General features: G+C 39.9%; 2 protein-coding genes and 1 pseudogene across 3 annotated transcripts in view; 1 reads left to right on the plus strand and 2 right to left on the minus strand.

Annotated features, from left to right (window-relative positions):
- Positions 1-1,231: 1,231 nt before the first annotated feature.
- LOC146464161 (lanC-like protein 3) lies at positions 1,232-15,221 on the minus strand (annotated as a pseudogene). Its single transcript, XR_014868590.1, has 5 exons — positions 14,947-15,221; positions 14,139-14,253; positions 13,037-13,321; positions 6,931-7,276; positions 1,232-1,917 (listed from the first exon to the last, which is right to left on the minus strand). The product of XR_014868590.1 is annotated as a lanC-like protein 3 (transcript).
- A 2,793-nt stretch (positions 15,222-18,014) lies between these two features.
- On the minus strand, positions 18,015-25,377 carry LOC146464162 (lanC-like protein 3; the record flags this gene model as incomplete). The annotated part of the gene is made up of 5 exons (XM_085130136.1): positions 18,015-18,592; positions 21,171-21,515; positions 22,215-22,499; positions 23,285-23,399; positions 25,120-25,377. Coding segments are annotated over 5 exons (1,233 nt in total), but the record flags the coding sequence as incomplete, so codon positions are not given.
- A 148-nt stretch (positions 25,378-25,525) lies between these two features.
- LOC146464163 (kinesin-like protein KIF25) overlaps positions 25,526-26,411 on the plus strand; it is a 14,271-nt gene continuing 13,385 nt past the window's right edge. The window contains exons 1-2 of the mRNA XM_085130091.1: positions 25,526-25,751; positions 25,854-25,919. Coding sequence (XP_084986217.1) covers positions 25,689-25,751; positions 25,854-25,919 — 129 coding nt within the window. The 5' untranslated portion in view covers positions 25,526-25,688. The remainder of the gene's footprint in view (positions 25,752-25,853; positions 25,920-26,411) is intronic.

Consider the following 26,411-nt stretch of genomic DNA (forward strand, 5'->3'; position numbering starts at 1 on the left):
ATTTAGTTAAAGGGGCAGTATCAAGAAAATTTGATGTAATTTCAAAACCCAAAAATGTTTGTCTGACAACATAAGCAAAAAAATAGTTGTCTAGGTTTGTTATAAATCATCACCCCAGTGCAAGAAAACTGTCGATTAGTGCCTCTGGCCAAGGACAGAGTAGGTCGCAATGAATTGAAACTTGAAAAATAGTAGGCTAATGTTTTTCAAGTTCGCGTATTTTTGTTTCCAAAATGTGCTAGAACAAATCACGAGTCGTTCCTGTTAAGAATTAAGTTGATTTTTCTCCTCTCTTTGTTCTAGAATTATTTTGTAGTAAAGTGCAGGTCTTATTTCACCATTTTTAACAAAAGAGGTCAAAAACCCCATGATACTTCCCCTTTAATCACGGAAACTGTTAAAATTTCGTATAAATAAAGGTCCACAAAAGCCTCAAACAAAGACTATTGTACGACACAGGAGTGACATCACAACTCGCTGAATGGAACACACCATCCAGCCGGCGCACCGCACATCGGAAACTTTGATATTCGCAATGAAAATCCAACATTTCATTATCCCGACAAAGTGGAACGGAAATTCAAACTTTTCGATCCCATAATCCGGATTCTGATTGACGGAAAGGACAGTGATCTCAGTACAGTCAGCTCTCGTCGTAGCGGACACCACTGGGAAAGTCATTTGGTCAGGTGCCTGTAATAGCCAGAGTCCGCAATACCGGGGTAGATAAAATTGGAATGATTCCAAGTTGTAAAATGTAACGTTACGAGCCAACGAAGAAGGAAAATCAACTTGTGAGTCTACATGATGGAGAGAGTCTGTCAACACCTGTCAGGAATTGAGATAGCAAATCCCATGAAACTAATGTAAATACAGTACAGCCGAATTGCTTTGAAGTTCGGAACGGAACCCCTCAGGACTTCACTGAATGATATATTTTATATTCTGCTTCCGTTTGTCATGATGACAAACCGAAGAATACAAATATGTCATTCAATACCGGGGGTTTCGTTTCAGGCCGGACGCCGGACGCATAGTCCGGCTGTTTGACATGTATTGTCCGGTAGTTCGAACCCGGTTCACACACCAAGTAATATTTTTTTTAAAAGTGTGAAAATCGGTTTGTTTTGCATTTATTAATCAAAGAGAGAGTTGACTATTTTTCTCACTTATGTAACGCAAGCAATCGAAAAAAAAAAAAAAAGAGAGACAAAGAGAGAGACAATTCCTGTCATATGTAATAAAATCATTATTCATCATTCCCCATCCCCTCCCCAGTCATCTGTAAACCATCTTTAACATCCGGGCTTATTTCGACATTCTTTCCAATTGGAAACTGTTTGGGAATCTATATATAAAAAAAAAAGCCGGACAAGTGCGCGCAAACTGTTAATCATAATTGCATTTTTTAACCTTCACGGTTAAACAATTGCAGGGAAATTGCACTTTTAGAGAGTCCGATTTTAAAAATTTCCCGGGGAAGCATGTGTGCTTTTTTTTTTTGTTACCGTGGTTTACTTAGGACAACAATCTCAATGTCTACACTTAAAAGGCAAAATAGAAGGCCTTCGAACGGGAGCCACTTTGCCAGTACCGCGGCATGGATTTCTTGAACTCGTTATTATAGCGGACGGTCTCACTGCATTTCCTTGTTTTTCTTCTGGCGCCTACGACGTTTTCACTCTTCGTTAGAGAAAACGTCAAAAAACGGAAACGCGGCCGTCGAAGGATTTAACAGGTCGGCATAGAAACAGACAGTGCCGGCAAGTCCTTCATATAAGCTGTACGGAGAGTTTGGGGTGCTGGCTTCCCTCTGGAACTCTTCTGTCTGCATGAAGTCAGAGAACTTTTGTGCACGGTACAGATACTGGTCTTCTTTTGTGAGTCGATAGAGCAATAGGAATACATAGCCGCTTCCTAAAACAAAGAGAGAGTGACAAGAAGTCAAAATTTTACAATTTAGTATTTAAAACATTTTATCTTTATTTTATTTATTTTATTTATTTTAGCGACGACGTTTCGACGTTTGCTTAACGTCATTATCAAGTCAGTGAAGAGCGAAAATATGTGATTATAATGAAGTATTCGCACGCAGAGTACTAGTCATGTAAAGAGTTTGGCGCAAATAGAGTCTTTCTGAGTATTTAACTCGGGGTTCAATTCCTTAATGAACAACATCTCAAAGATTAGGCAGTCGAACTTTGATCTACATTTCTTTAGAACAGAGAATTGCTTGTCGGCTAAATCAGCCTTCGATAGACCGTGTTGCTCAAGGTGCCTCCCGCTTGCAGAATATTTCACTGGAAGAGAAATTAAAGCCTGTCAACTAATGCGTACACCATCAGCGATATCTTCCAATTCTCCCAAGATATCAGAAACACCTCTGTTGATGCTGATCATATACTGGTATCATACGACGTAACCGCTTTGTTCACAGATGTCCCCGCTCACGAAACCATCACAATACTTGTTCAGAAAGCTTTCAGTGACAACTGGTTCAATGACACTTACGAGCTAAACCTCACCAAAGACCAGCTTAGAGATCTGCTTGAGCTTGCAACTAAAAAAAAATGGAACGCTTTACGAGCAGGTAGTAGGCGTGGCTATGGGTTCTACCCCTGGGACCATTATTAGCTAACACGTTCACTATATCAAGAAAAGCGGATCAACTTTGATAACAATAGGCATTGTCATACGACCTAAAAATGACCCTATATGGCCTTTAGGAACAATGACGGGAACAATGGCGGCAACAGCTTCTAAAGACTCGCGCGATTTTTCAAAATTTTCCGATTACCATACGAGCGGGAAATTTGAACGATCGGAAGACAAATTCTCCCCGGGGGAGGTGGTACTGGTATAATTATTTCGATGCAAATAGTTACTGTGGGATGGCTGGTAGGGCGAGGGTTGTACTCAAAAGTAAAAGCTGCCGTGTAGGTTACAAGTATGACATTGCCAGTGTTTGCTGGCAAAAGAACTATTCAACCGCTTTATCCAGAGACGCACTACGCGTCGCAAGTGCACTGGAGATGAAAGCATGCATTTGGCCAGCGATTAATGCCTGTAAACGCTGCGAACCTCGCGCCTCTTTCCCCAGTACGAACATTTAGTCCGGCGAAAAAGCATTCGGGAGCGGACAATATCCCACGAAAATTGGAGGCGCTATGTTATTGGGCACTGGTTATTGGGGGCGCTAATATTTTAGCTTTACGCTCAGCGGGTTTTCAATCATCACTCCGCTGTGGCTCATTCAAATGTCGCACTACATAAATCAGATTTAGTACCGCGTTTAGTGTGCAGAAAAAAGATATATTACTGACTTTGTAATAGCTACTGATAAATCCAATTGTGAAATCATTTGCTCAATGCCCCTCAAGAGATTTTAGTTTTACTCGAGCGTTGCGCGCGCTCTGCGAAAACTAGAGTAAAATTTTGAACAATAAAACTATGAAAAACTTTGGAAAGAGAATTATTCACTCGCAGGACCTATTATTCTTATTTATGAGAAAAAAATCACACCTTCGTTGAGTGCTGCGCGTTTGATTGATTTGATATCTACAAAGTTGCGTTGGCTCTACGAAAACTAAAAATAATGTTCTAAACAGTATTTCTTTTCCAATGACTGTAAGAATTCGGTTTAAAACTTTGAAAGCCGTTACAGACCGATTTACTCGCGATCAAGACCTTTAGTATTAGACATATTTTATTTATGGAAAAAAAAAGTCACACCTTCGTTGCGTGCCGCGCGCTTGATTGATATCTACAAAGTTGCGTAGGCTTTGCGAAATCTAAAAAAAAAATTGTTCTGAACAGTCTTTTTTTCCAGTGACTGTTAAACAAACTGAAATAATACAAGCGCTTTTTGCAAACTTAGAAAAATCGTATTAAGGAGAATATATTTAACAAAGATTTTCGATTTAAAACTATAACAGTATTTGTGGACATATTTACGAGCAAGACCCGTTTATGGAAAAAAAAATCACACCTTCGATGCGTGCCGCGCGCTTGATTAAACACAAACAGAAATAATGCACGCGCACTTCGAAAACTATTGAACAGAATACATTTAACCACGACTATAAGAATTCGGTCAAGACTATGACAGTTTCTTTTCTTTTTTTTTTTTTCTTTTTTTTGACAGACATTTGTTCATGAACGAACAAAAATTTGGGAAAGATTGATACACAGACCCATTAGCACAGCTGAGCGCCTCAAGTCATACACCGGGAGTTGTTCACCTGATCGCCTTTAAGCTTTCGATTACGCGCAATAAAATATAAATGTTTTAGTGCTTCGAGTTATACCAGGCATTTTATTAAGAGAGAAGTGGTCGAATCTGAATGAGACTCATGCGGACATTTTTTTTGTTGTTGTTGTTCAACTCTCGACTTTCTAATCAGTCCGAAGCGCGTATGCGCGCACCGGTGGTCAATCCTCCTTGGGGTACACCAGTGACAATTGACCTGACGAGTGCAAATTTACTCTGCCCACTACCCCAATACAGCTAAATTGTCACGCCGACAATTTCCCGATCAGTCGTGAGCTTTTCCGCTTAGCTTCGGCCAAAGTCCCTCAGCGCTACCAAGGACAAAGGACTATTGTCTAACGGCACAATGCCCAAAGTTGAGCCGGAACAATAGACCATTTCTTGATACTGAGAGATTCAGAAAGACGAGCTCCCCTCTTTCTATAAGCGATAAGTGGACGACACCTTGACCATCATGCCTGACCAGGCTGACCTCAACGAAGCTAACATTTTCCTCGACAAATTGAACTCTTGCCACAGAAACTTGAAATTCACCATGGAGATAGCTGAACAGAATGCCATTCCTTTTGTTGGTATGAACATTATTAAAAAAAAAAAAAAAAAAAAAAAAAAAAAAAAAAAAAGTTTTTGCATAATATCGACAACATCGATGCAGACAGGAATAGAAAGGATGTCAGCTCTACCATCATGGTTCCACTACCATTTAAAGATCAAACAGCTAACTCAGTAGAGAAGCAAATGCAAAATTTGGACGCCAACATTGGAGTCCAAAATTAATTAAACCCGTCTTTCTGTCTAAGAAGATAGGCCAAATTCTCGCTCTAAAAGAGAAGAAGCCCCGTATTGTCATCAATCAATGCGTGTTCTACAAATCTGAATGTGATCTGGGCGACGCAGATTATGTCGGGTACACCGCTCGTCATTTACACCAGCGCATTAATGAACACAAATATTCTGCAATCGGGAGGCACCTTGAGCAACACGGTCTATCAAAAGGCTGATTAAGCCGACAAGCAATTCTCTGTTCTAAAGAAATGTAGATCAAAGTTCGACTGCCTAATCTTTGAGATGTTGTTCATTAAGGAACTGAACCCTGAGTTAAATACTCAGAAAGACTCTATTTGCGCCAAACTCTTTACATGACTAGTACTCTGCGTGCGAATACTTCATTACCGCCGACCGGTTGGCTCAGTTGGCTCAGTTGGCTCAGTTGGTAGAGCACCGGGCTCCCGTGCGGGAGGTCGCGGGTTCAAACCCCGGCCGGACCAACACTCAGGGTCTTGTAATAACATCTGCAAACGGTTAGACTTTCTAGTCTTCTCGGATAAGGACGATAAATCGTAGGTCCCGTCTCACAACCCTTGTTCATGATTACTTTGTGGGACGTTAAAGAACCCACACACTGTTCGCAAGAGTAGGGGACGTAGTTCCCGGTGTTGTGGTCTGGCCTTCTATCTTTCACACTGATGCTTGGGTTAAGTGGGTGGGTGGGTGAGATCGAATATGAACCGATAGCGGCTACCAGAGGCGCCTTCACACGCTGACGTCCGATCTCACCCCACAGAAATGTAAACCGCCATGAGACTTGGTGATATGTGCGGTATCTAAGAATTCATTCATTCATTCATTCATTCATTCATATTTTCGCTTTTATTTGTCTCTAAGGAATTCTTTCACATTTATATTCGTTTCGGTCATCGCTGACTTGATAATGACGTTAAGCAAACGTCGAAACGTCGTCGCTTTTTAAACGTTTAAATCAAGATGGTTTTAAATTTTCTAAAGTTTTCAACATTATCGCAATTTTTTATGGTTTTATTATTATTATTATTATTATTATTATTATTATTATTATTATTATTATTATTATTATTATTATTATTATTATTATTATTATTATTATTATTATCATCATTACCAGCTGGACGGCCACGTTCTAAATGTCATACTGTGTTCCATCCTGTGAAGACTACGTTCTCTATGAGATGAGAGCGAGCCAAACTAGCGAGCGCGTGCGAAAATCGTCTTGCCCGAGGAAGCGTGGGCCGGGTGAGGCGGTCTCGCACATATTCAAGGACGGTGTCTCCTTTTGCCACTGCGCATACGTTCTGCGCATCTCGGGATGGTCCGAGAAAGTCGGGTTTCTCATCGCAGTGCCTACTAAAACAGATGTTTTTGCGCGGTTTATAGCTACGAGGGAAAAGCAGATCTTGGCAATGGTTACTGGAATGCGAAAAGAAAATTAGGGGGAGTCATGGATTTTTCAAAGATAATTAAGCTTCAAGATCAGTTTGGGAAAAAATGCCATCCAATTTTTTTTTTTTTTTTTTTTTTTTGTATTTTCGCACTTTTTAGAATCATTGTTGCTTAATTATCTCTGTAATGGGGAAAATCCAAGGTGACAAAGTAAACGTCTGAATTGCGGTAAGGGCATACACTGTAGTTTTAATGCAGCTTCTTACTCCTTTTAATTGTCTTTTTTTAATAATAACTGAAATATGTTACAAAACAAACAAAACGAAAACGAAAACGGAACTTGTAATATAACCTGAGAGGGAAGCTTGCTGGCAGGAACCTCTTTATATTTAAATTCTACACAGATTTAGTCAGAATTTAACCCCATTTTATAGAGTGCAGTTGGCACTAAGCCAAAGCCATACCTGCCACCCCATGGCATATCCTAAGGCCCTTTGCGCAACAATCCTCTCTGCCACGTGAGTTCAGCACACCTCTTAGCAGCCTGCAAGTACTTGTCATCATTCCAAGTGAGGTATGCTTTGGCAAACAGGTAAACAACACCGGGAGCACCGTGGCACCAGTGAACCAACTCATCTTCATGGCCACGATCCTCCCCAGGGACTGGAGGATAGTTTCCATTTGGCATCTCACAAGATAGAACATAGTCTACAGCTTGTCGGATGGTAGTTTCAACGTCTTTTCTGTTCGTAAAATGTTCTGGGAAGTTGAGTAGCATCTGAAGAATGGACGAAAGCCCATGGCCAGCTCCTAAAAGCAACGAGATTAATATTGAACGAGAAATCAGTAGTCAGATTGGAGACAGCACACCTGCAAAATAATGTTTTAAATCAAAAGCTCAACCGGATATAATGGCTTGACAGCCAACCAAAAAACTTCAGACAAACATTTCAAAACGATAGCTCATATGGCAACCAGACTTGGTTTGGTCAAGCAAACAGAAAATAAAAAATAAAAAATGGGTATGACTAGATTCAGCAGGTTAGAGTCTATGGTGAACTGCTGGCTATAATAAATAGACCTTATGCAAAAATGGCTGACAGTTTAGAATTATTTTGCCTGCATTCAAATTCGCCTCACTAGCCTCATTCAAGGTAAAATATTCTATTGATGTTTTTAACTCAAGAACGAGGTTAGAAGGGCTAATTAGAATGCAAACAAAAGAATACTGAAATGTCAGCCATTTTTTCATAGGGTCTCATTATTTCAATTTCTGGAAAAAAAACTAGCTTGAAGCCCATCAACCACTTTGGTAAATGATTTTAAGAGCCGTCCTCTGTAAATATCGACTATCGTCGTTTGGACGAGAAAAAATGAAATCCCTCAAACTTTCTCAGAAGAATGGTCTATATAAGTGATTCACATAAATATAACTTTCAGCTCAGTTCGATTCGTATTTTAGCTGTAGTGCGACCATCTTGGTTTTACCGCTCTGAGAGGGCTTTCGGCGGCCATTTTAGGCCACACTTTTAAAAATTTGCCTTTCAAAGAAAGCGTTACAAATCCGAACAAAATCTCATTATCCGAGACAAGCAAATGTTTGTTGTTGTGTTGAGAAGCTTTTTTGGGAATTTGATCGAAATCTGATTTTTTTACAAAATTTTTAATTTCTTCCCTATTGAACTACTCTTCAACTGCCAAAAAAATGGCCGACTTTGAAGGAAAATATCGCTAAAGATACATCAGTTGGCATCCTAAAACAGCATCCTGGCTAAAGAGCAATGTCTCGTCTGTAAGAATATGCAATAAAATTTTTGGGCAGTTAAAAACAGAAAATTATAGAAGAAGAAGTTTTAACTGTACTTTTGTCAACAAACACCGCCTTCGTAATTAGCATAACAACATGAAAATAACGATTTCCTAAGAAACTAATGATAAATTCCACTTACCTCGTGAAATATCGAGAACTGGATATTTCAAAATATATCGAATTGTAGTTTCAGTCGGATGCAGCCGCATTTTCGATGATTTGTTGGGCGAAATCACTGTAATACACCGCAGCCGTTAAACTGAGTTCAATTCTTCAAAGTCGATCCGTCACGACCGTCAGGACAACCATCGGCCGAAAAAATTGCCATCCACCTCATAAGCTGCCGTGTGCAGGGTGTCAAATATTTCTTTGTTATCCTTAATGACCAAAAATTCCTTCAACAACCATTTCAATCCTGCTTTGAACTGGAGATTCTCGTCAAGAAATCGTTTATGTTCCGTTGACCTAATCCGCCGTGATTAAACAATGAGATTGCGTTACAGAAACGCGCGCACATCCAGACGGGCTGGGGTGGGGGCGTGGAGGAAACAAAAATGAAACAGCTTCTTAATTAGAAAAAAAAGGGCCATTCAAGATTACTGCTATGTTGTGCATTTCGGGTATTAAATAGGAAATTGCTGTCCCAGAATAATGTGAAATATGATAAGCCCTTGTGCTCTATTTCTTTGGTTGGGGCGTGGGGGGGGGGGGGGGGGATGGCAAGTAAAACACTAATTTACAGCATCAGTTGATCGTTGCTCTTCTGTTTATCGTTCATACCTGTTCACAACTATCCCAAGCTAACTGACAGCTATATATTTGTAACTGATTAGGTAACAGTGAGAAAGTTATATTCACCGGCACGTAAAATTAATATGAGGGTTTGTATGGGAATACATGCAAATAAACGGCTTACATAGAATTCCAATAAAAAGCGACTTACCTGCTTGTTTTTTTTTTGTGTGTGTGTGTATTACACTTGCCTATTTGTGTTTTGGAACGTTGTCATATCGACACGAGTGCCGCTGAGGATCAAGCTGCCTACTCTTCAACCCGAACAAATATTCTCGAAACTGGCAGCTAATACACCCAATTGTTTATGTCTCATTCAACCTTTGTTCCTTTAATGTGTCAAACGGCTTTCAAAAGCTAAGTGTAAATATGCTTCGCATGATGTGCGAATATTTTGATTTAGGGTTAACAAATAGATTCCATTTTGCCGTGCGTCTGTACTCTGATAACGCACAGATGACGTCAAAACGTGGTGAGAACAAAGAAGTACGCTAAGAGCCGCAGGCGAGTAGCGTGACTGATATTCTCACCACGTTTTGACGTCCTCTGTGCGTTATCAGAGTACAGACCCACGCAAAATGGAATCTATTTGTTTTATACAATAACCAAGACATTTCGACAAATTTTGTGAGCGAGCATCGCGTTGCCTGAGCTGAGTCAAAAACTTTCCAGCAAACTCAGTTTTGGACTACTACACACATGCAATTTTGATCTTCTAAATTAGAGTATAATCCGAAAAAAATTCACTAACAATATTTTCAAAACTAACCTTTATTCCAGAAGGAAATCCTGATTTCAAAATATTATTTCATGTAAGTCGCTTCACTGCGATTTGTAATCGATTACTCGCCATTACCGGATTTCTATCGGCGACATATTTCGACAAATATTTGCTTCCTTTTCACGTCACAACAAAGTTCTAGCTTTCCTATCCTGGTTGAGGTCACTCTCAACGGTCTTTGTCCAATTTTTTATTGAACAGTTTTCCTTTCCTGAGAAAATTTGCCTGTGTTTGTCCGCTACTCGCAAAAACAGTTTGCAAAACTTTGTTGACCAGTCGCTCTGGCTGGACTCTAGCCTCTGATCACGTGCGCCGGTCACACCACTCTATGACGTCAATCGTGCGTCTATACTCTAATCACGCACTCCTCTAGACCAATCACAACGCGAGTTTTACACAGTTCATAGTATAATACAAATATCCCAAGATCGTGGAAAGCAGCATACATGCAGCTGTCTAGCAATCTTGTGCAAACATGCAGCTCCGTTTCAACAGGACATTAACTGCATGAGCCTCGGGCTCATGCAGTTATCTAATGTAAAAACAAAAGGGCAGCAACAAATATTTAAGGCATATGGGTTTTCAATAAAGAGGGTGGCAGAGGATGGAGGGGGAGTATCAATCGCGCATCACGTTTAATGTTAAATTGAATCACGCATCACCGAAAACCGTTTTAAAGCAATAACGCATCACGTAAGTAAGTGCACTAAGCTAATCATGTAAGATTCCAAACTATTCGAGGACGCATTATTGAAAATTGTATTGCATGCATCATCTTCTTAGATTGATTGTGTGTTAATTGATTTTGAGAGATACATGTATAAAGACGACTTACTTGTAGGAAAAAATGCTGAATGTACCCTGAAAGGTGAATCCTACGTTATACCGTCTTATTCCCTTCTTGTCTATCGTGACTTTTAGGTCAAAGAAAGTTCAGTTATCATGGAAATCTAATTGGTAAATCACGCGTCACGCGCTCGTAAAAAAGAAAATCACGCATCTCGTTGTGATGCCAGTCACGCATCACGCACGGGTTCCATCACCCGTCACGCTGCTTATTTATTAGCCATCATGCGTCGCAAAAAAAACCTTTTCTATCCTCAATAAATGCCACTAACTATTAGCTGTTGTGCCCTATTTGTCAGTCGGTTGCGCTTCGTAACATTTGATATAGCATTTCCAACGATGTTCAGATTTAGTAGTTTTTCTGGCTCCAAGTCCTCGTAATGGTAAACGCTATGACAACGTTCCAAAACACAAACAGGCAAGTGTAATACACACACAAAAAAAAAAAACAAGTAGGTAAGTCGCTTTTTATTGGAATTCTATGTAAGCTGTTTATTTGCATGTATTCCCATACAAACCCTCATATTAATTTTACGTGCCGGTGAATATAACTTTCTCACTGTTACCTAATCAGTTACAAATATATAGCTGTCAGTTAGCTTGGGATAGTTGTGAACATGTATGAACCATAAACAGAAGACCAACGATTAACTGATGCTGTAAATTAGTGTTTTACTTGCCCCCCCCCCCCCCCCCCCCTACGCTCCAACCAAAGAAACAGAGCACAAGGGCTTATCATATTCCACGTTGTTCTGGGACAGCAATTTCCTACTTAGTACCCGACATGCATAACATACCTTTAATAGTAATCTTGAATGGCCCTTTTTTTTAAATCAAGGAGCTGTTCCATTTTTGTTTCCTCCCCGCCCCCGCCCCAGCCCGTCTGGATGTGCGCGCGTTTCTGTAACACAATCTCATTGTTTAATCACGGCGGATTAGGTCGACGGAACATAAACGATTTCTTGACGAGAATCTCCAGTTCAAAGCAGGCTTTAAAAATGGTTGCTGAAAGAATTTTTGGTCATTAAGGAGAACAAAGAAATATTTGACACCTTGCACACGGCAGCTTATGGGGCGGATGGCAATTTTTTCGGCCGATGGTTGTGACGGACTTTGAAGAATTGAACTCAGTTTAACACCTGCGGTGTATTACAGTGATTTCGCACAACAAATCATCGAAAATGCGTCTGTATCCGACTGAAACTATAATTTGATATATTTTGAAATATCTAGTTCTCGATATTTCACGAGGTAAGTGGAATTTATCATTAGTTTCTTAGGAAATCGTTATTTTCATGCTGTTATGCTAATTACGAAGGCGGTGTTTGTTGACAAAAGTACAGTTAAAACTTCTTCTTCTATAATTTTCTGTTTTTAACTGCCCAAAAATTTTATTGCATATTCTTACAGACGAGACATTGCTCTTTAGCCAGGATGCTGTTTTAGGATGCCAACTGATGTATCTTTAGCGATATTTTTCTTTAAAGTCGGCCATTTTTTTGGCAGTTGAAGAGTAGTTCAATAGGGAAGAAATTAAAAATTTTGTAAAAAAATCAGATTTCGATCAAATTCCCAAAAAAGCTTCTCAACACAACAACAAACATTTGCTTGTCTCGGATAATGAGATTTTGTTCGGATTTGTAACGCTTTCTTTGAAAGGCAAATTTTTAAAAGTGTGGCCTAAAATGGCCGCCGAAAGCCCTCTCAGAGCGGTAAAACCAAGATGGTCGCACTACAGCTAAAATACGAATCGAAGCGAGCTGAAAGTTATATTTATGTGAATCACTTATTTAGACCATTCTTCTGAGAAAGTTTGAGGGATTTTATTTTTTCTCGTCCAAACGATGATAGTCGATATTTACAGAGGACGGCTCTTAAGACTGTTCCAACCCTCAATTAATAACATGGAAAGAATGAGAAAGCAAAAAATACCCGCAGATCTGGATCTAACAAGTATTAAAACTGTCACAATTGTAGATTACTAGCTATTAGGCATGACACAGGTCAAACATAATGTTATTAAAAACAGTAATGCCTAATTTCTATATCATAACTCAAATAAGGGTTAACAATATAATGTGTAGCTACTGGATAATCTCTCCCAGATTAAACAGTGACATAATAAGAATGACACTGCCACCCCCCTCCCGGCCCACCTCTCCTCAACAACAACAACAACAACAAAATACATGTATGTTTAGTAGCACTCAACCAATAAAACGGCAAGTAATTCATGGTAAGGTACCTTATAGTCACCCACATAACCCTATCTTTAACCCTCCATATATGTAGTCACCCTTACCTTACCATGAATTATATGACAATAAAACACTTAGCATACCTAAGTACTCTGTCCTGTAGTAGGAGTACATGAGGGGACTCCTTGAATGATGGCTCCGGGAGTACTGCTGACCAGACTGTATGATGGCATCAAACAGTGGTCTGGTGACCCCTGAAGGTACCACAGTCCTCCCAAGCTTTTTGTTCAAGAGAAGAGAGCCACACAAGTAGCCAGCCCTACCGACAAAAAGTTCATCAGACCCAGGTCGAAAGAAGTTCAGTGGCTGGCAGATGTTGCCCATTTCTAGAAACGTCTGGATGTACTGCTCTGCTTCGTGTCTATGGTCTGAAATCAAATGTGAGATTGAACAGATTTTTGGTTTACTCCTATTTTTCATCATTCATTTCAGTGATTCAAGAGATCAGTTTAAAGTTATAGACTTGTAGCAATTTAGTTTCAAAGTGAATGGCCTGGATGAGTGCACAAACCCAATCATGCAGCTTGTAAATTTATCAAGCACTCAGATAATATTTGGAGGACTATCAGGAACTTGGAAGTGTTGCATATCCGTGAACTGCAAATGGCCACTGTGCACAGAGAACGTTCCATTGGAGATTAGTATCTCTGTGAAACAAGCTTGACCAGCAAATATGCAGGCTTTTAAAGTTGTTAAATTTACTTTTTAAATTTTGCTGAATTTACACAGCCTACTTAGTTAGGTCATTTAACATAATGAAGTCATTCGTAGATTAAATTTGCATATATTTTATGTCATGTATAATCATGATATTAGGCTTCATCTAGATCATTATTAACATACTACTTCATTCATGTTTGTAATTTAATTTTTGTGTATGTATTACTTCTGAGAAGCTCCATGGGAAGGAACAATAAAGTATGCAAAGATGTCTGTATGATTATAGCACTATATGTTGGATAACTCATAAGGAAGTAATCTAATAAGGGTGGGAAGTTTCATATCCAAGTAGTAAAAAAAATAGATATCCATTAGTCATTTTAAACTTGGTAAGCCACATAAAAAACAACAGTGCAGTTAAAGAGCTTGAGTGATTCAAACTCAAATGTCACATCATGATGGTGAATTTCATTTGTTTGCTCAATCTGCATGGCCAGCGAGTGATCTCACTTGGCCCATACCAACCTAAGGCATTAAAGACAAGTGCTGATACTGCATAAATCCCTGAATGCCCCAAAAGAAATGAAGCTCCGATGCCATCATCACGAGGATTAGTCCTGGATAATTCATGAAGGCTCACCTAAACCAAATTAATAAAAGGAAAGTTTACATTTAAGGTCTCTTTGGCTGGAGAAAACAACTTGGGTACTAAAGTAGACTTAAATGTCACAAGTCATCTTCTTATGCGCCAAGTGACCAACAAGCAATTGTTTGCTCCAGAGGAGTGAAAAAATGGACTTTTAGACTGCAAGCAGTTCATGCACACAAAGTGATGGACTAGCGTAAATGACTGAGTTAGCGCCGCTGCCCGATTAAGCGCCCTGCCTGAATAAGCGCCGCATTTACACCCTGAAAAATTTAATAAGCGCCGCTGTCGAATAAGCACCGCAGTGGTAATTTATGAACATTTATGAATTGACTTTAAAGTTGAGTTATTTTGTCGTTTGTACTTTTTTACTGCATCATTGACATTAAAACATTGAATGAAGCTGCAGAGCATTTGTAAATCAACTTTCAAGTTGCTTTTATCTTGTCGTTTTTATTTTTTGTGTAATAAAGTGACGTTAACCAATACTTAATACGTTTGCAACGTGATCCTCTATATTCTCTGGATTTTGGTTTTAGCAGTCAAGAAATTAGCGCCGCTGTCCGATTAAGCGCCCTGCCCGAAACCCCCAAATACAGGTTTGAAGCGTGAGTACAAGTCGCAAAATGTGTACGTAAGTATGGGGCTGTTCGGAATTCTTCATCCTTGCCTTGGGGAAATTATTACCTGCATGTACTCAAGGGCCTTTTTGAGGCACTGTTCTCGTATGTTAGCAAACGCCGAGCTCTCCGCCACGGCATAAAAAGCGTAGCCTATACCAGCACACCCAACATACAGACCTCCATCCCTGCTGGCCACTTCAGGGGGGCTGTTCTCTTTGATCAACTGCAAAACTCTGCGTACAAGATCTCTCAGATACTCTACACTCCCTAAAGATCCAGAAAACTCTTTGTACTTGTTTACAAAACATCTCGAACGACTACGAAACATCTTGCTGTTGCTTTTGATGTTCGCCAGCTTCGCAAGGGACCTGGGGGCAAGCCAATATCCTAATATGGCCATAATGGCCATATAAAGATAAGCATCCATGGTCTGTACAGCTGATCTTACGGAGGGCGGGCGCAGTAATAAGTAAACAATCGAAAAGAAAGCATTTTCTGGTTGGAGACCCAGGAGCAGATAGTTGGGTCAAAAGGAAGTCGAAGCGGCTAAGTTTTAGACAGGGATCAACTATAAACATATCCCTAGGGAGGGGAGAGTGGATGTTAAATGACTACACACACACGCGTTTATTCGGGCGCATTGAAAATTGTAATACACTGTAAAAGAAGTATCAGTTTTCAATTTTTTTTTTTTTTTTTTTCAAAATATACTTTTTCACAATTTTTAAGATTTTGTTAGTTATACTGACACACAATAACTAAAAGCATAATTCGCTTTGTAAAGCCGCAGTACTTCATTGTTTCGCTGTGTATACCCGGGTTGAGCAAAGTTGTCGCGCGAATGTGCGCGCACAGGAGCCCATCGACTTCTCCCCTAGTCTCCCGGGGAGCGTTGCGTGACTCCGGCTCGAGCGGCTACTTCTCCCCTGGCTGTTACTTCGGGGTCTCGCGGGGGAGATGCGTTCGTGCGTGCGTGCGTACCTGAAGGAGAGCCTAATCATTGGCCGACCCTCGTGACCGACAGTGTATCTGTCTCAGTTGCATCAAATGCACCGCCACACAGCAAATCATTGATGCACTCGTGTCTTGGTAGTGACAGCGGAAACTTGAACCACCGTCCAATCTATTTGCTTGTTTGTTTGTTTGTTTGTTTTTAATCCAGGGCAGGCCATGAAATTAACCTGTCTTGGCAAGTCTCGCGTTTATTTACTTGCAGTACATGTAATTATTTTAATAAGTTTGCGTTAACTCGTACAAATGTACAGGGGTTGAATCCGCTTGTTTCAACTAAAGAAGTGAGCACATACCTTACTGCCTAACTACAACACGGACCCTGCTCTTAAAGTAGTGTGGCATATAAAAAGTCACATTTGTAGTGACTCGCTACAATTAGCTTTCTTTTCGTTATACTTCCCAGCTTTCCACGGAGGCTTTAGACTCAGTATTTACAGATATGAAAAAAATGACCATATAAAGGAACGTTCATGTTAAAATAATCTACTGACAATAGTCTTTCCTGATATTTTCTTGATATAAGTTTGCTTTTACAAAATTATATCCTTTACGTTAGTACGCAATATTGATTTCCTTTATTTACGCTATTTCTTACAAACGAGGAGTTGCAATGATCAATTTTCCTGACCTGTATACCAAACGTTTCCGTAAGAGAAAGATTAAAACAAATGAGTGATTAAAAAATGACACACGTACACGTTAAGGATTACAACTCAGGCAGTGCCAATTTTCAGATTTAGTTAAAGGGGCAGTATCAAGAAAATTTGATGTAATTTCAAAACCCAAAAATGTTTGTCTGACAACAGAAGCAAAAAAATAGTTGTCTAGGTTTGTTATAAATCATCACCCCAGTGCAAGAAAACTGTCGATTAGTGCCTCTGGCCAAGGACAGAGTAGGTCGCAATGAATTGAAACTTGAAAAATAGTAGGCTAACGTTTTTCAAGTTCTCGTATTGTTGTTTAGAACAAATCACGAGTCGTTCCTGTTAAGAATTAAGTTGATTTTTCTCCTCTCTTTGTTCTAGAATTATTTTGTAGTAAAGTGCAGGTCTTATTTCACCATTTTTAACAAAAGAGGTCAAAAACCCCATGATACTTCCCCTTTAATCACGGAAACTGTTAAAATTTCGTATAAATAAAAGTCCACAAAAGCCTCAAACAAAGACTATTGTACGACACAGGAGTGACATCACAACTCGCTGAATGGAACACACCATCCAGCCGGCGCACCGCACATCGGAAACTTTGATATTCGCAATGAGAATCCAACATTTCATTATCCCGACAAAGTGGAACGGAAACTCAAACTTTTCGATCGCATAATCCGGATTCTGATTGACGAAAAGGACAGTGATCTCAGTACAGTCAGCTCTCGTCGTAGCGGACACCACTGGGAAAGTCATTTGGTCAGGTGCCTGTAATAGCCAGAGTCCGCAAGGGTCAGGTGCCTGTAATAGCCAGAGTCCGCAATACCGGGGTAGATAAAATTGGAATGATTCCAAGTTGTAAAATGTAACGTTACGAGCCAACGAAGAAGGAAAATCAACTTGTGAGTCTACATGATGGAGAGAGTCTGTCAAAACCTGTCAGGAATTGAAATAGCAAATCCCATGAAACTAATGTAAATACAGTACAGCCGAAATGCTTTGAAGATCGGAACGGAACCCCTCAGGACTTCACTGAATGATATATTTTATATTCTGCTTCCGTTTGTCATGATGACAATCCGAAGGATACAAATATGTCATTCAATACCGGGGGTTTCGTTTCAGGCCGGACGCCAGACGCATAGTCCGGCTGTTTGACATGTATTGTCCGGTAGTTCGAACCCGGTTCATACACCAAGTAATATTTTTCTTAAAAGTGTGAAAATCGGTTTGTTTTGCATTTATTAATCAAAGAGAGAGTTGACTATTTTTCTCACTTATGTAACGCAAGCAATCGAAAAAAAAAAAAAAGAGACAAAGACAGAGACAATTCCTGTCACATATAACAAAATCATTATTCATCATTCCCCATCCCCTCCCCAGTCGTCTGTAAACCATCTTTAACATCTGGGCTTATTCCGACATTCTTTCCAATTGGAAACTGTTTGGGAATCTATAAAAAAAAAAAAAAAAAAGCCGGACAAGTGCGCGCAAACTGTTTATCATAATTGCATTTTTTAACCTTCACGGTTAAACAATTGCAGGGAAATTGCACTTTTAGAGAGTCCGATTTTAAAAATTTCCCGGGGAAGCATGTGTGCTTTTTTTTTGTTACCGTGGTTTACTTAGGACAACAATCTCAATGTCTACACTTTAAAGGCAAAATAGAAGGCCTTCGAACGGGAGCCACTTTGCCAGTACCGCGGCATGGATTTCTTGAACTCGTTATTATAGCGGACGGTCTCACCGCATTTCCTAGTTTTTCTTCTGGGGCCTACGGCGTTTTCACTCTTCGTTAGACATAATTTACACCAACAAATCAAGAGAAAACGTCAAAAAACGGAAACGCGGCCGTCGAAGGATTTAACAGGTCGGCATAGAAACAGACAGTGCCGGCAAGTCCTTCATATAAGCTGTACGGAGAGTTTGGGGTGCTGGCTTCCCTCTGGAACTCTTCTGTCTGCATGAAGTCAGAGAACTTTTGTGCGCGGTACAGATGCTGGTCTTCTTTTGTGAGTCGATAGAGCAATAGGAATACATAGCCGCTTCCTAAAACAAAGAGAGAGTGACAAGAAGTCAAATTTTACAATTTAGTATTTTAGTAATTTTATCTTTATTTTATTTATTTTATTTATTTAAGCGACGACGTTTCGACGTTTGCTTAACGTCATTATCAAGTCAGTGAAAAGCGAAAATATGTGATTATAATGAAGTATTCGCACGCAGAGTACTAGTCATGTAAAGAGTTTGGCGCAAATAGAGTCTTTCTGAGTATTTAACTCGGGGTTCAATTCCTTAATGAACAACATCTCAAAGATTAGGCAGTCGAAATTGATCTACATTTCTTTAGCACAGAGAATTGCTTGCCGGCTAAATCAGCCTTCGATAGACCGTGTTGCTCAAGGTGCCTCCCGCTTGCAGAATATTTCACTGGAAGAGAAATTAAAGCCTGTCAACTAATGCGTACACCATCAGCGATATCTTCCAATTCTAACAAGATAACAAAAACACCTCTGTTGATGCTGATCATACTGGTATCATATGACGTAACCGCTTTGTTCACAGATGTCCCCGCTCACGAAACCATCACAATACTTCTTGAGAAAGCTTTCAGTGACAACTGGTTCAATGACACTTACGATCTAAACCTCACCAAAGACCAGCTTAGGGATCTGCTTGAGCTTGCAACTACAAACCAACTTTTTCAACTGAATGGAACGCTTTACGAGCAGGTAGTAGGCGTGGCTATGGGTTCTCCCCTGGGACCATTATTAGCTAACACGTTCATGTGCTCTAAAGAAGAAAAACTGGAAGAGATTCAGAAAGACAAGCTCCCCTCTTTCTATAAGCGATAAGTGGACGACACCTTGACCATCATGCCTGACCAGGCTGACCTCAACGAAGCGAACATTTTCCTCGACAAATTGAACTCTTGCCACAGAAACTTGAAATAGCTGAACAGAATGCCATTCCTTTTGTTGGTATGAACATTATTAAAAGTGGCAACAGGCTCGAAACATCAGTCTACAGAAAGTCCACAAACACTGGCTTACTTCTACACTACCACAGCCATGTGGACAAACGTTACAAAGACTGCTTACTCACCACTATGATCCATCGTGCACATCAGCTGTCATCTACCCCTACTGCGTTTTCTGATGAGTGGAACAAGCTCCGCTCTACGTTCCTCAACCTCGACTACCCAATAAATTTGAGCAATTCAGCGATCAACACGTTTTTGCATAATATCGACAACATCGATGCAGACAGGAATAGAAAGGATGTCAGCTCTACCATCATGGTCCCACTACCATTTAAAGATCAGCAATCAGCTAACTCCGTAGAGAAGCAAATGCAAAATTTGAACGCCAACATTGGAGTCCAAATTAAACCCGTCTTTCTGTCTAAGAAGATTGGCCAAATTCTCGCTCTAAAAGAGAAGAAGCCCCGTATTGTCATCAATCAATGCGTGTTCTACAAATCTGAATGTGATCTGTGCGACGCAGATTATGTCGGGTACACCGCGCGTCATTTACACCAGCGCATTAATGAACACAAATATTCTGCAATCGGGAGGCACCTTGAGCAACACGGTCTATCAAAAGGCTGATTTAGCCGACAAGCAATTCTCTGTTCTAAAGAAATGTAGATCAAAGTTCGACTGCCTAATCTTTGAGAGTTGTTCATTAAGGAACTGAACCCTGAGTTAAACACTCAGAAAGACTCTATTTGCGCCAAACTCTTTACATGACTAGTACTCTGCGTGCGAATACTTCATTATAATCACATATTTTCGCTTTTATTTGTCTCTAAGGAATTCTTTTACATTTATATTCGTTTCGCTCATCACTGACTTGATAATGACGTTAAGCAAACGTCAGCTGGACGGCCACGTTCTAAATGTCATACTGTGTTCCATCCTGTGAAGACTACCTTCTCTATGAGATGAGAGCGAGCCAAACTAGTGAGCGCGTGCGAAAATCGTCTTGCCCGAGGAAGCGTGGGCCGGGTGAGGCGGTCTCGCACATATTTAAGGACGGTGCATACTTTTGCTACTGCACATCTGTTCTGCGCATCTCGGGATGGCCCGAGAAAGTCGGATTTCTTCACGGCGGTGTCTGCTAAAACAGAGATATTCTTACGCGGTTTATAACTACACGGGAAAAGCAGGTTTAGGCAAGGGTTATTGGAATGCGAAAAGAAAATTAGGGGTAACCACGCATTTTTCAGAGATCATTAAGCTTCATGATCAGTTTGATTTTTTTTTTTTCTTTCGGATTTTCGCGCTTTTTAGAATGATTGTTGCTTAAATATCCCTGTAATCGGGACAATCCAAGGTGACAAAGTAAATGACCGAATTACGGTAAGGGAATTTACTGTAGCTCTAATGCAGCTTCCTTTACTCCTTTTAATTGTCTTTGTTTAAAAATGGCTGAAACTGAAAAATGGCACAAAACAAACACTCAAACATAACGAAAACAAAACTTGTAATGTAACGTGAGAATGAAGTTTGCCAGCAGAAACCTCTTCATTTTAAATTCCACAATGTCAGTCAGAATTTAACTCCTTTTTATAGAGTGCAGAGAATTGCTATTAAGAGACAGTTGGCACTAAGCCAAAGCCATACCTGCCACCCCATGGCTTATCCCAGGCCCTTTGCGCAACAATCCTCTCTGCCACGTGAGTTCAGCACACCTCTTGGCAGCCTGCAAGTACTTGTCATCATTCCAAGTGAGGTATGCTTTGGCAAACAGGTAAACAACACCGGGAGCACCATGGCACCAATGCACCAACTCATCTTCATGGCCACGAACCTCCCCAGGGACTGGAGGATAGTTTCCATTTGGCATCTCACAAGATAGAACATAGTCTACAGCTTGTCGGATGATAGTTTCAACGTCTTTTCTGTTGGCAAAATGTTCTGGGAAGTTGAGTAGCATCTGAAGAATGGACGAAAGCCCATGGCTAGCTCCTAAAAGGAAGCAGATATATTGAAAATCAGAAATCAGCAGTCAGATTGGAGTCAGTAGACCAATAATGTTTTTAGTCAACAGCTCAACTAGATATTGGTTTGACTGCCAAAGAAAAACTGCAGAAAACATTTCAAAACAATACTATCAATAATTAGAATTTGGTTTGGTCGAGCAAAAAGCAAAGACAAATTAAAAAAGGGTAACTAGATTAAGCAGGTTCCAGTTTATGGTAAACTGGTGGCAAATTATTTGAATTTATGTAGAAAAATTACAGTTTGAATCCCAACATCTCCTTTAGTGATTTTGAGACTGTTCCAGCCCTTAATCAAATAACATGGAAAGAATTAGAAAGCCAAAAAAAAAAAAATACCCACAGATCTGGATCTAACAAGCATAAAAAATGTCACTAAGTTATTGCAGATTACCAACTAAGACATGAAACAGGTCAAACGTAACGTTATTAAAAACAGTAATGCCTAGTAATTTGTATATCATAACTCAGAAAAGTGTGGTTTACAATATAATGTCCAGTTACTGGATAATCTCTCCCAGATCAAACAGTGACATAACATGAATGATAGTGCCATCCCGACCCCCCCCCCCCATTCCCCCCCCCCCCCCCGGCCCACCTTCTCATCAACAACAACAACTACATGTATGGTTAATAGCCTAACTCACCACAAAAACATTTAGCATACCTAAGTACTCTGTCCTGTAATAGGAGTACATGAGGGGGCTCCTTGAATGATGGCTCCGTGAGTACTGCTGTCCAGACTGTATAATGGCATCAAACAGTGGTCTGGTGACCTCTGAAGGTACCACAGTTCTCCCAAGCTTTTTGTTCAAGAGAAGAGAGCCACACAAGTAGCCAGCCCTACCAACAAAAAGTTCATCAGACCCAGGTCGAAAGACGTTGAGTGGCTGGCAGATGTTGCCCATTTCTAGAAACTTCTGGATGTACTGCTCTGCTTCTTGTCTATGGTCTGAAATCAAATGTGAGATTGAACAAATTTTTGGTTTCAAATTTTCCAAACCAGTTTCTTTGACTCTTATTTTTCATCATTCATTTCAGTGATTCAAGAGATCAGTTTAAAGTTGCAGACTTGTAGCAGTTTAGTTTCAAAATGTATGTCAGGGCTGTCAGTGTCTGAGTGCACAAACCAGATACATATCCTTGAATATTGAACTGCAACTGGCCACTGTGTACAAAGAACTTTCCATTACAGATAAGTATCTCTGTAGGACAAGCATGACCAGCAAATATGCAAGCTTCAAAGTTGTTCAATCACTTTTTAAAGTGTGCTGAATTTACACAGCCTACTTAATAATTTAAGTCAATCATAGATTGAATTTGCACATATTTAATGTAATGTATATACACGATATTAGGTTTCATCTAGATCATTGTTAACATACCCGTTCGTTCATGTTTGGAATTTAATTTGTGTGTGTGTGTGTGTGTGTATTGCTTGTGAGAAGCTCCATGAGAAGGAACAATAAAGTATGCACAGATGTATGATGATTATAGCACTAAATCTAAGATAAGGAAGATTTATTTTAATTAAAGGTGATAAGTTTCATATCCATATCCAAGTAAGAAAACAGTTATCTGTAGTTCCATTTATTATTTAAGTGGGGGCCATGTCACATAATTTACAAAAACAGTGCAGGTAAAGACTTCTTTGCTCGATCTGCATGGATCTGCATGGCTGGAGAATGGACTGGAAAATATGTTTTAATATGATCATTCCACTTGGCCCATACCAACCTAAGGCATTAAAGACAAGTGCTGATACTGCATAAATCCCTGAATGCCCCAAAAGAAATGAAGCTCCAATGCCATCATCACGAGGTTTAGTCCTGGATAATCCATGAAGGCTCATCTAAACCAAATTAATAGAAGGAAAGTTTACATTCAAGGGTTTTTCGGCCGGAGAAAACAACTTGGATACTAAAGTAGACTAATGTTACAAGTCATCTTCTTACAGTATGCACCAAGAGTGACCGAAGAGCAATGGAGTTGCTCCAGATGAGTGACGAAAATGGACTTTTAGACTGCAAGCAGTTCTATTTTTTTCTTTAGATCATGCACACAAAGTGACGGTAAATTATGCAAATTAGAAAAGTCAACGAGGAGGGATTGGGGAGAGGGAGGAAAAAGTACTTTCTCAATTTCGTACCCAGAATCATCGGGCTCTTTGGTCAGTGGCTGGTCGCTAGGAGACTGTCAGGAGAAATTTAAAAAAATTATATTTTTTTATTGGCTGCCCCGTAATGGCTTGCATTGTTTCGCAGCAGAAATCCTGCAGTAATAAAATTCCAGTTTTCCAGAGTCTCTCCTGGCAACCAACCACTGGCCATTAAGAGCCTGAGTACTCTGGGAATGAGAGTGGTACTTTCCTCTTCCTTCCCACCATGCCTGCGTTTCTCGCAGCTCGAAGCTTTGCTGCTCATTGGATCCATCGCAAGTAGGAGACTTAGGAGAAGAAAGAGACTGCTCGAGCAGTCTAATGAACTCTAAGAAAGTCTATACAATAAGGGGAGGTCTGTTAACCCAGTATGAGATAGGTTTGTAGGGTGCATGTGTGAAAGCCTGTGGTACTGCACTACGTATTGTTCCCTGTGTGTTGAAGGGGAGGGTTGGGATGAAAAGGAGTGATTCCATGTACATTTAATTAAGTTTGTGTGTTCATCATTAGGCTGTATGGAAATCTTTCCAAAAGCTTTTATTTGAATGATTTTCATTCAAATAAAAGCTTTTGGAAGATGTCCGTGCCGCCCAATAAGCTTCCATGATTCTGCATTATAAAATAGCCAGGGTCAAGCAAGCACTGTGATAGGTCAAACTGAGTTCTGTATAACTCCACAATGCACAATACATACGTATGGTGCGTGCATTATAATTGTACATATGCACGGAGCACACGTCAGATTTTTTGCCTGTGAAAAATCTGAGAAATTCAGAGACAAAATGCGCTGTCACTCCAGCGATTCGCAAAGAACAGTCTCTTGTACTGATGTTTCCAGATTTTTAAATAACTTCAACTTGTCTCCCAACACCTTAAAACTTAAACTTGACTTGGAGTTAACTTCTTCAACTTGCTTACGACGTGACGAAAAACTAAAACAGTTTGACTTTTTACTTGATTGCGCTGTCGCGTGCCCTGTCGTGATCGTATTGTGATCGGCAAGAGCGCGCGCTATTAAATTACGCGTTATCTCGTGTAAGAAGGAACTTGATGTTGATTCATTAAAATTCGCACTTGTCTGAGGAGTTGCGATTGTTTATATTTTATAAAAGAAATAAAAAACCTGTTCCTCGTGCATTGTTAAGTTATATAAGCACTTGGGAATTTTTAAGAACACTCGAGAAGTGGCAGAGAGGCACTCGCCTACGGCTCGTGCCTCTCTGCACTTCTCTCGTATTCTTAAAAATTCCCGCGTGCTTATATAACTCAACAATGCACTCGGCGCGTTTTTTATTTCTTTATTATATACTGACTAGCCGATATAATAAAGTTTGAGTACAAGCCGCAAAATGTATAAGTATTAAAGCACGGGGCTGTTCGGAATCCTTCATTCTTCCCTTAGGGAAATTATTACCTGCATGTACTCAAGGGCGTTTCTGAGGCACTGTTCTCGTATGTTAGCAAACGCCGAGCTCTCCGCCACGGCATAAAAAGCATAGCCTATACCAGCACACCCAACATACAGACCTCCATCCCTGCTGGCCACTTCAGGGGGGCTGTTCTCTTCGATCAACTGCAAAACTCTGCGTACAAGATCTCTCAGATACTCTACACTCTCCAAAGATCCAGAATACTCTTTGTACTTGTTTACAAAACATCTTGAACGACTACGAAACGTAACATTTTGTTATTTTTTATACCTTTTTGGCGTTCGCCAGCTTCGCAAGGGACCTGGGGGCAAGCTAATTTCCTAATATGGCCATAATGGCCATATAAAGACAAACATCCATGGTTTGTACAGCTGATCGTATGGAGGGCGGGCGCAATAATAAGTAAACAATCGAAAAGGAAGCATTTTCTGGTTGTCAAAGAAAATTGGACGCGGTTGTAGGTGCTTTCAACGCGAGGATGTCCTTTATATTTAAACAATTTCCAAGCTGGTAACTGCATATTTTTCAAAGTTCATCAAACAGTGGGAAGAAAATGCCAGAACTGAGTGATCAACAGCTCAAAGACCGCGTCCAGAAGCTTGAAAATGTGTTAAGGGTAATTAAAGTTACTTAATGTAAATGGCTCTATCGCTGTCGTTTACGTTCATACGTTCTTTGTATTGTATCATCATTTGATTCCCTTGATCGTACTCCACAGGCTAGAGAGGAAAGGATTGTTGCTCTTGAAACCGAAAATGCCATGCTGTATCTCAAACTAGCACAGGTAAATAATCTTAACCGGTAGTCCGGTTATCAATTAACGATATTGCTTCAGTCCTGCAGTATTCTTATCAGGAGATATTGCTCCACCGGCAAAAACCCTAATGATGTACTGTTCAATTTAATATCAAATATTAAGCATTGTTTTCTCATTTTTAAATTGAACAGTACTTATTTTATTTTATAGTAGGCTAGTATTTTACGCTTATGCCTATAAATTAAACAGAAAATATAAAATCAAATTGCTGAACCGCGGGACGATAACTTATTTGCATTTTCACCAGTTGTATCGTTTGAGATAACATAATATCTAGAGGTCAGTTGACATCAAGTCAATTGATGAATAAAAACTATTTTCTTAGGCAACGGCCATGATGACATGAAATCAGTAGCACGAAAGCACTGCTCAGTAGTGACTTTCATTTATAATGCTTAAATGTAGAACCACATACACTACACAGTAAACTATTCTTGTCTGAACAGATTTTGGAACTAA

The sequence above is a fragment of the Pavona decussata genome, unplaced genomic scaffold (assembly GCF_977016875.1).
Source record: "Pavona decussata unplaced genomic scaffold, jaPavDecu1.1 SCAFFOLD_168, whole genome shotgun sequence".
Taxonomy (NCBI): Eukaryota; Metazoa; Cnidaria; class Anthozoa; order Scleractinia; family Agariciidae; genus Pavona; species Pavona decussata.